Source organism: Diadema antillarum, unplaced genomic scaffold, assembly GCF_040938485.1.
Source record: "Diadema antillarum isolate AM-2024a unplaced genomic scaffold, OU_Dant_1.0 scf00000013, whole genome shotgun sequence".
Classification (NCBI taxonomy): domain Eukaryota; kingdom Metazoa; phylum Echinodermata; class Echinoidea; order Diadematoida; family Diadematidae; genus Diadema; species Diadema antillarum.
This window is the reverse complement of record NW_027270902.1, coordinates 1247091-1263571: the sequence shown is the minus strand read 5'-3', so window position 1 is coordinate 1263571 and position 16481 is coordinate 1247091. Positions and strand designations below refer to the sequence as shown.

The window sequence follows — 16481 nt, the reverse complement described above, 5'->3', positions numbered from 1 at the left end:
TAATTCTCTTATTTTTGTAATTCTTTTCTTGCAGATTGCCAGAGTACGAGAAGTTGTGCCAAACAGCAACAAAGATGACATTGCCCTTGTTGTTCAATACCATGATGGGGATGTGGATAAAGCAATACAGTCATTCATGGAAGGTGAGCTCAATTGAAATAAAAGCAAACTATACTGAATGTGATGTCTATACCTGCAACCAGACTATTCATCTTTCTTTTAGCTATACATATTCATCTTTCTTTTAGCTATACATTGTACGTGTAGATCAAACTTATTTGACAGGCACAAGTGGCCCTTAAAATAAGGAACATGCATGATGCCTGGTGATACTATTAAGAAGTTTGAAACATTGGAGAATACTTTGATTGGTAGTTCTAGGATCTTTTCACATTCTTATGTCAAAATTTGATACAATGGTCAAGGTATTTTTTCAGAAAACTTAAAAAAAAAAAGGTTCAGGGCAAAGATACACTCAAATGTACAGTTTGATAAAACAAAATAACAGTTTCTGGGTGGCATGTTGACAAAAGTGTCAAATTTATCCCTAGAAGATGGTTGGTTTCCTTTGTTAAGAAGGCATTGGGCTGGGAATTGATGTAACATGGAAAAATGTTATTGTTAGAACCAGAAAGTTTTAATGGTCTAATTCATGTCACATTAGAATTCCAGTTCACTACGATCAGCTATCCCATGCTCACTCTTGAAGTATATCTTTGCCCAAAGAATTATTTTGGATATGTGAAAGAGACACATTTCAGTAATCCATTGCACCATCTTTCAGAGAAAATGGGTCATTAATTAGTGAAATAATGCATCTCAAAGTTTCCAAACACACTGTGTCTGGGAGATTCAGGAACCGCTGTGGTTCTGTAACCCACTGCAAACAATAGGGTTTGCTGTAGTCTTGCCTCCCAGACCCATTGTGTTTAGAAACTTTCAGATGCATTATTTCACTAATTGATGACCCCTTTTCTCTGAAAGTTGGTGCAATGGACTACTGAAATGTGTCTCTTTCACATATCAAAAATAATTTTGTGGGCAAAGATACACTTTAAAGTGCAACAGATGTCTGTTGAACGGTAAATCAAGCGAGCCAGCCATGCAATAGATCCCAGGACACACTGAACTTTATGTATCATAAAGCATTGATGCATACACTGTATGCACACCCATTTTAGACCTTGAGCCAGATCTAGATCTAGGCCTAATTATTCGTCCTTGGACCTCCTCCTACAGCTCTACATTTGTAGATCTGTTTTGGTCTAGACCAGGCCTATGTAGAGTGTTGTCTAAAACTAATATTCAATATTTTATCGTTTGTGCGACGGTTCGAATATTACATTTGGTGCAAGTTTAACTGAACATTCTATTCAACTGTGCTTCACATCGTTGAATAGAACAATTAAACTTACATGTTCTTGAGTACAATATTCAAAATGATTGCACTCATTAACATTAAATATTTGTTTTAAAGGTGGTGGCACCCTTGCCCCTTGTATATTAACATACATACCAGTAGTAGACATGGTTCTGCATATGGACAGAGAAGACTGTGGAGAGCCACTTGCTGATACAGTGGTTACTGCTTTTCCGGGAGGGGTCAGGAGACAAGTCTTTCTCCCATTTTAAAAGTGGTGCTCCCACTTATGTGATGGCTGGTATTGGCCTGTGCAAACCACTCAACATGAAGCCCATAATGTGGGCATTACACTATTAACCTACACATGACTGTGTACGAATGTACAGGTTTGTATCTGAAGTACGGTAGCTCATTCTGTTGTGCAAAGTTTCTCCAAACATCAGTCCATGCAGGGAAAACAAATATTAAAACGAACAATATTCTTTCACTCTTCTGTACCTCTAGTGACATGTAAAATTTTGCAGTATTTTACGGCTAAGAACATGGTTCAACAGTGAAGCTAATGTAGCTACTGTAGTCTTCATCCAGTCAGACCCAGGGAGTGATTTCTTATAGAATTGTGTATTCTAAATATATAAAGGTTTCCTGGTAATTATTCTTATTATTCTCATTCTCATTTAAAGGGGATGGTTAGTAACTGATCAGTGGGAATCAGTGGGAATGCTGAGGGATGATTGTTCCAATCCTTGTGGGATTCATTTAAGGGTATATTATATATCTTATCTACTGTTGTGTGAAAATTATTTGCTTGAGAACGGTCTCATATTCAAGTAATGTGCAGATTAATGCCCCGTCACTGACCAGGCACGCTAACCTGGAAACATTAAACTGCACATTTCTTGAATATGAGACCATACTGAAGCAAATAATTTTCACACAACAGTAGATATATAATGTACCGGTACTCTGAAATGAAGCCCACAAGAATTGGAACAGTCATCTCTCAGCATTCCCACTGATTCCCACTGATCAGTTACTAGCCATCCCCTTTAAATACAGTGTAGGCCTCTCAGTAGTAAAGTGTTACAGTACCACATTTCTTCTGAAACAGTATGCACTCACCAACATTGATTTTCTTCTTTGCTGTATCTACAAAAATCTTATCATAATTTGGAAACAGTTTGATGATAAAACAGAGATTGTTTTAATTTCATCCTAATGGCAGTCCCTGTACTGTATTATTAACTTAGTGTTACAGTGTATGTGAGGGACTGTGGTCGATTAAGTATACAATACTGTAAATGCTCTTGTACCTGTGTTTGCTGTCAGATATCAAATTACACATATGTATTAAACTCTGTAATCACACACTACTGAATTATCCCAGCAGGTATGTGAATGTACAATATGTACATATTTACTATGGCCCACCCCCATTGAAATCTGCTGAAGCGTAGCAGTGTGAATGTCTATTGTCCAACATGGGTGTAGTCACTATGCATAGTTTAGGGATCAGTGAACGTCAGTGCCATCTCCACCAGTCTCAACCAGTTTCCAGTTTATGGCTGGTTTTTAACAAAATCAGTCAGCTCAGGGGATGACCTGGAGAAATGTCCACTTTTAAAGGCATCATTTACCATTTGCAGATGAAACAAAAACCCAGCTTTTGTGCATCAAATACAATGTAGTTCCTTAATGTGAGTTAGGGATCTTAGAAACAACCAATGTAAAATTTTGAATCAGTATAATTAAGTAAGTAAATCATATTATACAAAATGTAAACAAAAGTTATGATAGCAATGTTTCTTGACTAAAACGTGTACATATACAGTTATGGTTTATTGAGAAAAATAGTGATATCTCTTTGTATTTTAGGCTTTATTGCAAAATTTTTATATGGCAGGATGTTTTGTGGATGCATCAAATGTGATACATGTAGGGCCTACAGTTGTATACCGATCTCAAACATTTTTCAAATCACTGCTCCCAATGATATACAAATGATGCACAGGATAGAGTGCGTTAGTGTAGGCGTGTAGTGCACTCGAGGGTATTTACATTGTACAATTGTGAAACATACACGAGGCGAAGCCGAGTGCATGTTGCACTACATTGTAAATACCCGAGTGAGCTACGCCTCCACTAATGCCACGAAATAATCCTGTGCATCATTTGTTTTATAAAATGGGTCGAAAATTCGAAAACTACTTAGTAACAGCATTTTTCAGCGTTTTTCATGTACCTTTGTGGGTCAAGACGTCCGAAGATGTTCGTCCCAAACATTTACGCACGTCGCACTCGGAAATCCCGATGGGGGGTTGGGTTTCCGGACACTTAAGTTCCCGCATGAAAACTTATTTATTTTACATAGAATATGCACCCTTTTACCTTAAAGACTTGATATAGACTCCTCATATAGGCCTACTAGACAACATACTCTGAAAACGGCGTGAGAATTAACCTGCTAAATCGTTGGATTTGCCCTTCAAAGTGACTCCATGTGCGCGTCCGGTCCCACAACGCTTGGTCTACTGTACTGTACAAAGTGTACGTATTAGTAGAGTATACGTACGCCACACATGTTATGCACGAGGGAAGAAAGGCCGGCCGGCCGGCAGCCCGAACTAGAAGTTGTTTACAGGATTGACAGCGCGTATGCATGCAATTCAGAGGAGCCGCCGCGCGCACAGACGATCGGCAATAGGATTTAACATGCAGTGCAATGGGACTAGAATAAAGGAAGCACACGTGACTCATTTCAGCGCTTCCTATTGGCTACATTCTTGAACCCATTTTATAATAAACAGTAATGATGCATCAGAGACGTACAATTGTAGGTAGGGCTCAAGAAAATAACTACTGCATGTGTGCACTTGCAATGCAAAACTTCTACAGACTCTAAAGATATTATGAGCATTTACTGATATCAAATATACAGTGATACTTGCCCTCATGCACTTGACATTTTAATTTTCTCAAGTTTTTGCACTGCAGGGTGTTTAATAGACAGGTTTATGATAAGTTTGGAACTTAATAACCTGTCTGTGAAAAATAAGTAGAAGGGTGAAAGTGGAGGTTTGATTTTTCTTCAGCATGATTCTAATTATTAGCACCACATTTTATCATTAACTGCATTCTCTCTCACTCTTTAATTTGCTGCATTCTTGGTGGAATGTACAAGTGTATTTACGTCAAGTAAATGTATACAACTTGTATGAAACTGATCTTAAAATAGGACATCAATCTTACACAGAAACTACACTGAGATTTTATAGTGGTGTACATTTTAAAATAGCACTCATCACTTTGAAGAGCTCTACATGTATGAAGAGTAATTTTATTGGTATACAAGATGTGAAGGATGATACAGGTGGTGATCAGATACCATGTCCATCATTGGTGGAGATTCATATCCTGTCTGTGTGGTTTCATCCACATTGACGACCACATCACATGTTAGTACAATGTAGCTTCGACTGTCATTGTATGCAAGTCAGCAGGACAAAGTCCAATCAGGTGGCAAACTCCCTATAATTGCTATTGTTCTGTTTGTTTGTTCAATCTAGTCAGAGATAATTGCTCTTGATCTTTACAAGGGCTTGATTTGTGGGTTAATCTCATTACCAGTCACCAACAAAAAAGTGCTAGCTCAGTCATGGAATGGAAAGTTCGTTAAAATTGCATGCATATGATATATTTGTTAAGCAGATGAGATACGTAAGAGTTGAGTTGACCTCACAATGACAATTGAAATGAAAATATGGAAATAAACAGTGTATGGAGACAGGATGCCTATGTGTACATACAAACACACAATTCACCTTTTGTATTGACACAGTTTCAGAGATCTATACGACTTGTACATATACAGTACTTTTTATACACTGAACTTCCATCTTAAGCCACCATGTGTTTCAAGTTTTGCTGATTGACTCTTGGCTTGTACAGGATCAATTCATGTACAATGTACAGTGTACTTGAGTCAATATGAGAATATCGACCTGTTGATGAAAAGTCTCTAAGTACTCGGGCAAGTGTCTACGGTAAATGCTTATCAACAAAATCAGCTTGTCCTCAACAGGTAATAAAGTTTGACCCACTGAGGACGGGCTGATTTTGCTACAACATGTATTTCCCGTAGACACCTGCCCGAGTGTACTCATGACTCGTCTTCAACGGGTTAATTCCAATGACCCCAACTTGGTACTGGGGAGTGGAGAGATGAAATATGGTATGCGAGAAGAATCATCCGTAAAAACAAGAATAAAGCCGAATTATTCAAAGAGAAGCCAAACTAGTAGGACTTAGAAAATCCAAAGTAGTAGACAGTATTCACCACAGCAGAACACTGAAACATATGTAGCACACAACAGTACATATTTGTCTTCTTGATACAACAGGCATGGACAGAGCATGTGCGGCAAGTTTTTGCAGGAGTATGGAGAGTGCGGTAATTCAGTACGTTTGGCACTACCCATGCTTTAAATGCAAGTTACACCAGTGTAAAGATAGTAAACATGCAATCCATTCATTGTACATACTCTAGTACCTGGTACATTAACCTGCTGTGGTGCTAGTGTAGATTTGAAAATAAATAAAGAAAAAAAAATACAACATTTACGTTCTTCAGTGGCAATTCATATTTCACACATACTGTATAAGTCAATGATTGTGGGCATTTGAATGCTATGACACTCATTGGCCCGAATTCACGAAGGTGGTACAATTGAAACCATGGTTTAAACCATCCATGGACAAAAACCATGGAGCGCCAAGTGTTGCACGGAATATTTCGTTATGAAATCAGCCATTTCGTTGACAAAATGGCCATTTAAAGGACAAGTTCACCTTCATAAACATAAGGATTGAGAAAATGCAACAATATTAGTAGAACACATCAGTGAAAGTTTGAGGAAAATTGGACAATCGATGCAAAAGTTATGAATTTTTAAAATTTTTGTGTTGGAACCGCTGGATGAGGAGACTACTACAGCTTGTGAGTCATATGCGTACAACAGTATAAAGAAAATATAAAAGAAAATTCAACATATTTTCACTTTTTTCGCATAATAAAAGAGCAATTGACTTGCCTCTTTCTAAAGGCAGGGGGAATAATATTACCCATAACATTTATCGGTAACGAGTAAGGGGAATGTGTACTTTTTTCAAAAGATGGAATTTTGTGAAATTCTCTTTATATTTTCCTTATATTGTTGTACGCATGTGACATCTAAGTTATTCATACACTGCAGTAGTCTTCTCATCCAGCGGGTACTGCACAAAAACTTCAAAAATTCATAACTTTTGAACGGATTGTCTGATTTTCCTCAAACTTTCACTGATGTGTTCTACTAATATTGCTACATTCTCTCAATCCTTATGTTTATGAAGGTGAACTTGTCCTTTAATTACAAAATAATCATTTTGTCTACAAAATGACAGAATTCGTTAACGAATTATTCTGTGCAACACGCGGCAACACGCGGTGCTCCATGGTTTTTGTCCATGGTTTAAATCATGGTTTCAATTGTACCACCTTTGTGAATTCGGGCCATTGAGTTTAGTGAGAAAGGCCATGAATCCAGCATGCCGGTCATTTCAAACATGCTATGGGCATATACAGTACTGTACGTACAAATGTGTATCAATGTCATCAAGTCACAGGTGTATCCCTTTTGCTATTGGAGTTCACTATTAAAGGGACAGGACATCATTTCACAGCCCATATTGATATGAAATCACCAAACTGTGACAAACATTGTGATGTTAAACACTGTATAACACTGCATAACATTGTGGAATCGAGACATCACGCACAGGAACATATGGCAAGCAAAACTATTTGCGTGCTTTTATTTTCACGCTAGTTTCTGGTTGCGCGAAGTGCGCGTAAATTTCAACACTGCGAAAATTTCCACTTTTACATTAACCTTTTTAGACTTCACAGTACATTTTCAGGTCACGATAAAGACTAACTACCCGTATGCTGAAAAAGATGCAGCATTGCTAACTTTGACATGTTAACATCATGCACATTATGTGACGACAGTGATTGCACGTTTGCGACAAACACATACAATGTATCCACTCATTTTCATGCCTTCTTACGCTGTCTGCTACACACACACACACACACACACACACACACACACACACACACACATGCATAGGGCCTACTGTGCACGAACAAGGAGAGAATGGGCCACACATGGGGAAGGTAACTCTCCATCAGGAGATGAAGCTGATGACTCTCGAAGTAAACGCCTGCATTACTGTAAAACGAGGAATTTTCGCGTGCATTTTAATTTCGCGAATTTTGCGAGCGCCAAAATTCGCGAAATTAAAATGCACGCGAAAGCTTTTGTCTACACTACATGCATTGAATGCCAGTAGCAATTCATGAAAATTTCATGCCACGAAAAAGGCTGTCGGCTCCAATTTGCAAAAATTTCATGCCGCGAATATATTATGTTTTATAGTACTTCCTGCGTAGGCCTAATGGCAAATGTTTTGACCTACAGTGTTCATACAATGTACCATCGACGTGGTGTATCGGGAATAGGTTCGAAAATAATCCTTCTGGTATGGTAATGAAATCCTTGAAATTATACAAAGGATTTACTTCTTATTTTAAAACATTGACAAAGGGCAATGGAGGTGTTTCAGCCAGAAATTGTCCGATAACGCATACAAAATTTGTTACATCAAGTTTCATTGCACCTAAGCGGGGTTCCCGCTAAAGCGGTTACTGTTTTAACAGGTGAGCACCGTGTTGGATTTGTCAGTCAACTGCATGTTGGTAAAAACTGGCTATTAAACTATCATGTGTACAATGTTCAGTTTATACGTACATGTACACAGTGTTCACTGTGCATACAATGCGTACGTGATACACATGATGCATACATTGTACTCAGGGTGGTCCACAACTTGAAATTTTAGCATGTTGCAAGCTCAGAATCTGAGAATATTGCAGAAATTGAATATGCGCAGAGCGCACACGATGAGTACATAGTACGCAATATTTTGCTGCTTATCTCTCTTTGTGCTGCTTACATTCATTGTTCTCTCTCATGTTTTGCACACAAATATCTAAAGTACCTGGTAGTTTGATGTTTCTTATGTTATGCACATGTTTTGCACATTTTTGAATACTTTTACTTTGAGCTTGTTGCAAATTCTTGAGGATGTTGCATAGCATGTTGCTGGCTTTTTAGGATGTTGCACAAGAATTTTAGCATGTTGCAGCGACATGCTAAAACCCCTCGTGGACCACCCTGGTACTGTAAAATGAAGAATGTTCGCGTGCAATTTAATTTTGCAAATTTCGGGAGAGCCAAGATTCACAAAATTAAGATGCATGCTAAGGCTCATATCTACACTATGCCAGAGGCACTTTGCGAAAATGTCATGCCATGAAAAGGCCGTTGGCCCCAAAATTTCATGCCGCTAAAATGTTATGTTTTACATTGTACAGTATCAGAATCAATACGGTGTGTGTGGGCACTTCTGTGAAGTCGCTCTTGCCTTTATCTTGCCTTTACATGTTCAGAGTTGTTTTGTGGTGGCTTCCATTAAATCATTTCTTAAAATAATTGGTACATTTTCTTCAATATAGGCACCCCTACATGTGTGTAACACCCAGCACTGTATTTATGGATTATTTTCCAGAGAACTATCACAATGGACTTTTAACCTTTCAGGTTATTTAGTGACTACTCCAAATTGTATGCATGTTTGGGAATTTCATATTGTTTGCATTCAAAGTTCATGCTGAGGGTTTTGCTGAAAGACGCTGATAAAAATTTTGGTGGATCAATTTCAGAAATGTGCTGAACTTTGTTGCTGTCTTGTATGATGTTCGATTTCAATAAAACCCAACAAAAGTTTGGAGAATCATGCTGTTAGAATTGAGAGATTTACATTCACAAATGCTATAATGCTAGGTGAGAGTTCATGGTTCATTCTTGAACATGATTTTCTGTAGGCAATATTGAATACTTTATATTGTGTACAATGGTACCCGACAGTGTATCTGATCACTCACAGCTTTTCAGTGTCATTTTTTTCCCCAAAGCCTTTGGTGTTTAATCGACCCAGTTATTTCATAGCTTCATATTTACACAATATTTTGATTCTGGAGGTATGTATGACCATGCAGTTCAGATTTGTTTTGTTTTGTTTTGTTTTTTCTTCAATTTTGTTCAAAAACATTTTTGAACAGAGCCTTTCAATTTTGCACCGTTGTATAAAAACAATGAGCCATACATTGTACATACGCAGTATGCAGTGGAATTGCTTTGCATATATATTCTTGATGATTTTCTGCATTTAATCCAACCAAAGAATCATAATTGTTCATTTTTTTTTTTTTTTTTCATGAAATGAGCTCTTGAAATGGGAAGAATAAAGTCCTGGATAATTTAAATGTTGTCATATTTATCTTACAGATGGAGCCAAAACAGTGCTGAATGAATGGCAGTCACTTGGGAAGAAAGGAAAGGTAAGAGAGCATGGTAATCTCCTCAGTGCTGTATTTGGTATTATATCCTTATTCAGTGAAGTCCTATTCGCTGATTGGTCTACGTAGCACCTTGTAGTTGATCATAGCACTGCTATGTGAAAGACAAAATGCTGATTATGCTATACAGTGATGTCATGTACATGATGTATTCATCATGTGTGTGTAAAGTGCTATCAGTGTCGCCTCATAGACCCCTATGCATAATCACATCTGAGTGTGGTGCAGCTGCAATAAACAACAAAACTATAGGAACATTCAGATAAGTAGAAACATGATGATTTTTGGTAAAAAACATATTTTATCATGCACTTTTTGAGCCTCTAGTGAAATCATGAATTCCTCTGTGATTGAAAATAGTACTTTTCCTGTCACCTTGGCATTGGTAATTTCATCTTTAACCAGAGGATGTCAGTGCATGGTACCTACATCTGTGTTTTTACAATGTGTTTTTCCCGTGTACATGAGGTATTCTGTAATGTGTATCTCTGTTTTGTGTGTGTGTGTGTGTGTGTGTGTGTGTGTGTGTGTGTGAGATAGGCAGCTAGAGAGACAGAAAGAGAGGGAGAGAGAATGTGTGTGGTGAAAATGTGTGTGTTTTTGTTTGGGTTGTATGCATGTTTGTGTATTAATGTTTTTGTACGTTGTGGTTCTCTATGCTCTTTGAACTCTTCATAAATTGTGTTGAATGATACAGAACCCTTTAACTTAAATTGATATCTTTATAATAATGAGGATGGTGCATTGGATTGTGGATCACATATTCAGATCTACACAAACTTGATTGAACAGGTTCAAAAGATAGACACTTGCCATCACAATAAAGTGTATGCTTTTAATTCTTTTTTGCCTAAAATACTTAATGAAACTAAATTGCACAACAGGTGAGCAAGGAAATAAACTTAATGTCTGTATAAACAGTTCAGGAATGCAAACTAGCAGATAAAGTATGGAGCAAATATTGTATGGCAGTATATACTATCAAATACAATGTACAGTGTACCTGTATGGCTGGTTGCTGTCACAGGAAGCTTGTTAATGTAGAGATGAGGAGCAACCTTGACTTTTGTGTACACCTTAAAAAGTTGGCCTGGTTTTCTGGCAGAGAAGAAGTGGATAGGAGTTGACAGTTAAAGTGAAAATGATATTTAGAATTATATTTTAGTGTGTAGAATCCCAACCAAGGTAGTGTCTACAGTCTGCTTCCTGCGATAAGTTTAGCTACCAGATATTCAGAGATCACTCCAAACCTGTCCTGAAAGTCAGGGTCATTGCGGCTACAACTTGTCTCAAGGATAGCATCACTTGTTGGTGTCATGTGTACTTTTGATGCCTCTGCCCTCCCATCCTGAACGATGCCTGGGACCTTTTTTTTTTTTTTTTTTCTCAGGTTGTCTGTAGGTAAATGCATTTCTTTATCAGGATCTAAGGAAAGCCATTCAATTAATTTCCATGTTACCTGGCCTAGAATATGCTACGAAGATCAATTCTTGATCAGTGATCAAGATCAATGGGCTCTAATCAAGATGTATGAAGGACCATGTTCTTTTTGAACATATTGATAATCAGTGGCATCTCTATGGGATGTGTGCAGCAGTATTGTTGCTCATCTACAAATGTATCATTTCCTTTATTGTAAAGATTCATTGTAATAAGGGGAGATGTCATGTGGTATTGGGTTTAGTGTACATGCATACAGTGTGTTTTTGCATGGTTCACACCTGGAATAAAAGTTATACAATGATATTCATGATGAAGGTCTATCCTTGTGTGATGACATTGTGATCATTGTCTTCTTGTATATGAATTTCAATGCTGAAGCCATTTCACAGAGTAAAAATAGATTACAGTGTGTTCTGTACAATGCAGATGGAAGCATTTTTTTTTTTTTTTAGTCTGATTAGTTGTGGTGAAGGTAGTGAAGTGTAGGTGTGTGTGTGTGTGTGTGTGTGTGTGTGTGTGTGTGTGTGTGTGTAGGTGTGTGGGGGGGGGGGTACTTAGTTTTCTCTGTGTGCAGGCTGTGAGATTAAGGGGTACTGAGTTTACGTATCTGTCTACAGGCTGTGAGTTACGGTGTAGGGGGTACTGAGTTTATATGTCTACAGGCTGTGAGTTAGGGTACTGAGTTTTGCCTGTCTGCAAGTTGTGAGAGTGAAGGGTTCATTAAACTGGTCTTCACATAGCAATCCTGTTTAAATGCTCTTCTACCCAGGCAATACAATATTGTTTAACAATGAAGTGCTTTTTGAATAGACAGCTGAAGTTTAAGATAATAGTCATGCACCCATTTTTCATAGCTAAGATTCATTGTTTCCATTTGTCATTCCATTGGATGGCCTGGAGTGAGATGAAGTTCTATCATTCTATCACAATTGACCATGATGTGTTTGATAAAGGCTCATACAACAGTGTACTTATCTTCCCTCCAGTCTGCCAGCAGGAGGAACAAGAAGAAGAGGAAAGCTCAGCAGACAGGGGAAGGAGCTGACAGCCAGGCTGCCCCACCCCAGGGATCCCTACCCCCAAGTGTACCCCTCCAGGAGAAGGGGAGTGATGTAGGCGAGGTTGGGACTGGCTCAAGTACAAGCAATGCAGGTGACAACGACTGAAATGCCCTAGACAGTATCATACCTTCTTTTCACTCTATCCCGACTTTTTCTTTTACGTTGCTGATGTTGTAAGATGCATTTTAAAACTAGATAGAATGTGATTAACTGTCTGTCTGCTTTCTTGAAACTAAGACCTTCATGGCTTCATGGCCAATTCAACTCCAAAGCCAGTGTATTTTAGTTTTATTTCTTGCCAGATGTGTGTGAAACATTACCTGTATTCCAAAAAAGTGGAGCAAGTTTTCATAGGCTAGATGATGACCAAAGAAAATAAGATGAAGTTTCTTTGTATTCAATAGCATGACGCTTAAGCTTCAAAGATCAATTAGTGCATAATTACTCATCATAGCTTTATCACCACTATTTTTGCATTTTAATGTTGTCCTGGGTGTCAATGAGGCAAATCTGTGAGAGAAGATAGTAATGATGTGTAGTGTTGTCAGCTTTATACGATTTATCTCTTAGGTAGTGTTGTCTCAGCATATATCATAAAGGAATGTTTATTCTCTTGAACCATGCATCATAATAAAGTTGAATGCTGCAAGCTTGAAACATGATCATGCAGTGACCCTTTGCAAATTGCACATAATTTTCTGTATGACCTTCATTGGGGAGAGATCTTCTCCACTCGTACAAAGTGTGGTCAAGAAGAAGCCATACAAATGTGTATGACCTTGTCATGATTGTGGAGGGTTCATGAAGTATCAATACTACAAATCATAAAGAAAGAAAACTTTATTACTCTCAGATAGGAAGATTCTTTTGGCCAGTAAGAGTTTTCTGGTATCCAAAGATTTATGCAATAGGCAGTTATCTTCCAAAATGAATCTAACTTGTGATATTGATATTAAAGTTGGAATCCATCCTGAACCATAGCAGATGATGGACAGTTTGAAGCCCTGCCATGCTTTTCAAGGTGCATCAGGCTTCTGAAGAATTCAGGGAATGGTAGCTTCCTTGAAAAACAAATACATGTAGTTTTGTAAGCTCTGTGGAAGAATAATACTTATAAAAGATTGTTGTTGAACAGAAAGGTACATTAAAACACTGGCTCATTTTATAGGTGCCCCTCCCCTCTTTAGATCTTTTGAAAGGTGTAAAAGAACCATTCCTTCAATTCAGTTCTCTTTTTTTTTTTTCCAAATAAATGCATCTCATCTGTACTACTCATCATACTGATTGTCTGTCTGTGTTTTATTGTCTGCGATCTGTGTTCCAGTGTCTCTTTTTTCTCCTTTCCTTCCTTTCTTTCTCTCTCTCTCATTTATTAAATTTGATATTATTATTTATTTTATTTTTTTTTCTTGCCATTTTACCTCGACAGGTACAGTGTCTCAAGTTGGTAGCAATGGCAATGCCACGCCCTCTGACAGCCATTCCAACAAATCAGGCAGGGACAGACCCCAACAGTTCCGGGACAGGCCCCAGCAGTACCGGGAGAGACCACAACAGTACCGCGATAGACCACAACAATCACGAGACAGACCACAGCAGTCCCGAGATAAACCACAACAGTCCCGCGAGAGACCTCAGTATTCCCGGGACAGACCACAGCAGTCCCAGCCAAGACAGTACCCACAGGGCAGGAGAGAGGATCACAATCGTAAATCTTACCCCAGAGAAGACAGGGTCGGTGATGGCAAACACCAGCCTAGTGCTAGCACCAACCAGGCACAGTCAGAATCATGTAAGAGACAGAATCACTATTTTACACATTCAACTTTTACCAGAGCATGTCCGTCATTACTGTATACACCAAATATTTTGTAGAGTTTATATTTATGTCAGTTTCGTGACTCAGGTGCTATTTGTGAACTTAAAAACACACAAAAATATTGACTCTGATCCCTGCATAAATGTGACATGCACTTATACATTTCTCCATGCAGAACTGTACTGTATGTTCACAAAATTGTTGGAAATAGACTCACTAAATACCATGGTGTATAAAGTACATTTATTTATACAGCACACACTGCTGAAGGGAGGAAAGATGGTGTATTATGTCACAAAATGTGAACTGAGCCTTTTTATACTTTCACTGATTGGTTCGACATTTCTGTGATGTTACCGTATCAAAAAACAAAAGTAATTAGGGATTTAGAATTTGAATAACATAGCAGTTGAGGTACACAAATTTCAATACACAAAGCATATATTGTCATTTTCGAGACATAAGATACTTGTGGAATGTTGATAGCTTACCTTCTTTTGCCTCTTCATCCACTAGCTGCAAGAAGTGATGAAAGAGACCGAGGTTCAAGGGGCAAGTTTCAAGCGACCTCAGAGGAAAGGTTAAGCTCTTCTCATCCAACAGACAAGCTTCATGTCCCAGCTGAGGTCACTCTGCCTTATGTACATGACACTGTCAAAGCCAAGAAACTAGGTGAGAACAAATAAACTAGTAAGCCTACTCCAAAGCTACTAACTGGTGTGTTTTTTCGTTGTGTTTGCTTGTCATCTAAAATAGGTGTATGACAGATAATGCACCATTTGGTAGTGTGAATAATACAGTGTATGTATGTGTAACATTGATTCCATTAACTTGTACAACAATGGTACAAAGTCATTGTTACATTGCATGGAGCATTATTATATGAATGGTACATGATTTTGAATGCACTATAATAGATCATCTGCACAACAAATGCATAATTAGTCAAAGTGCAGTGCCATTTGTTTTACCAAGGTCGAAGGCTGAGGTGAAATAGAATTGGACATGGCTATCTATGCCTTCTTTTTGTTTTGATGCTTTGTTGTAGGGTAGTTCAGTTTTTGTAATATGCCGTCACAAATGTTCTCTTTTTATTGTTTTTTTCATTGGTAAGTATGCAAACCGTGTGGTATCAACAATCCACATTTAATCTTGAAAAGCTTAGTCAGCATCATATCCATTAAGACGAAACGAACATCAAATCTATGCAAGCAACTTTGATTCTTTATTGTTCTGTGTAGACAATGTACAAATTTTTAGATGAAAATGAAACCTTTTGTAATTTGCAATGTCTTGTAACACAGGCGCAGTACTAGAAAAATCATCTAAAGACCTGCACAGAACATCAGCAGCCTTAACACGCCATAAAAACTTGTTGAAGGAGAAGCTGGAGCAGTCAGAAAAGAGTATAGCCAAGTCTTTTGATGAGATCTTACGCTTCTTAACAGAGAGGCGGCTTGATGTCACAAACAGCTTTCTTGCTGTGAAGGTGAGGATGTTGACCCATCATTTAAAAAAAAAATATATTATTATAGTTTTCACTGCTGTATACAAAGGTTTGAGTGATCCTTTGGACTAGGGACTTCTTTTGGGGAGAAAAGCAAATACAGGTTAAGGCATTATACACATTAAATTTTTTTTGTAGCATTTTGTATTTTCATCTGACATGGTTGTGTTTTGATAGTCCTTTTTTACATAAATATTGAAAAAATGATTGATCGACTTTTTTAGTTTTTATTCATCAATAGAAATAATCTAAAGTGTAAGTTATTTTGAAATTTCCCTGAAGATTTAATAGAACCTAACCTGGAGCACCAGTCACATATTTCTAAAGTATATCCAATATCTTACAGCTTGCTTATGTGTCTTCATGCAGGCTACTTTATAGTATATTACTACAGAATACTATTTGAAGGCCATTTCATGCATTTCTTTATAGTAAAATTGTTGCAGGTGGCACACATTGCAAGTTTGCTGCTCAGTAAGGACCTCTTAGGTTCTGTTTACCTTTGGGAGCGGTGATATTAAAAATGTTCAAGATATCACTTTTGATGCATACGATGTGTAAGTCAGGTGTATCACAAGACACCCTACCATATAGATATTTTGCAAGAAAGCCTAAGATACAAGGAGATATCACTATTTTTCTCATTAAACCATAACTAGACGGTTTAGTCTAGAGACAGTTTTTATTATAACTATTGTTCACATTTTGTGTATTTAACAATACTTAACATCGATTATACTGGTTAAAATTTTTACATTGGTTGTTTC

The 16481-nt window shown here is 37.7% G+C and overlaps 1 protein-coding gene across 2 annotated transcripts in view; it reads left to right on the top strand.

Annotated features, from left to right (window-relative positions):
* LOC139721532 (SPATS2-like protein) overlaps positions 1 to 16481 on the top strand; it is a 56976-nt gene that overhangs the window by 37358 nt on the left and 3137 nt on the right. For both annotated transcript variants that reach the window (XM_071632858.1, XM_071632850.1), the window contains exons 3-8: positions 35 to 143; positions 9814 to 9866; positions 12314 to 12479; positions 13818 to 14180; positions 14724 to 14879; positions 15512 to 15696. In XM_071632858.1, coding sequence (XP_071488959.1) covers positions 35 to 143; positions 9814 to 9866; positions 12314 to 12479; positions 13818 to 14180; positions 14724 to 14879; positions 15512 to 15696 — 1032 coding nt within the window. The remainder of the gene's footprint in view (positions 1 to 34; positions 144 to 9813; positions 9867 to 12313; positions 12480 to 13817; positions 14181 to 14723; positions 14880 to 15511; positions 15697 to 16481) is intronic.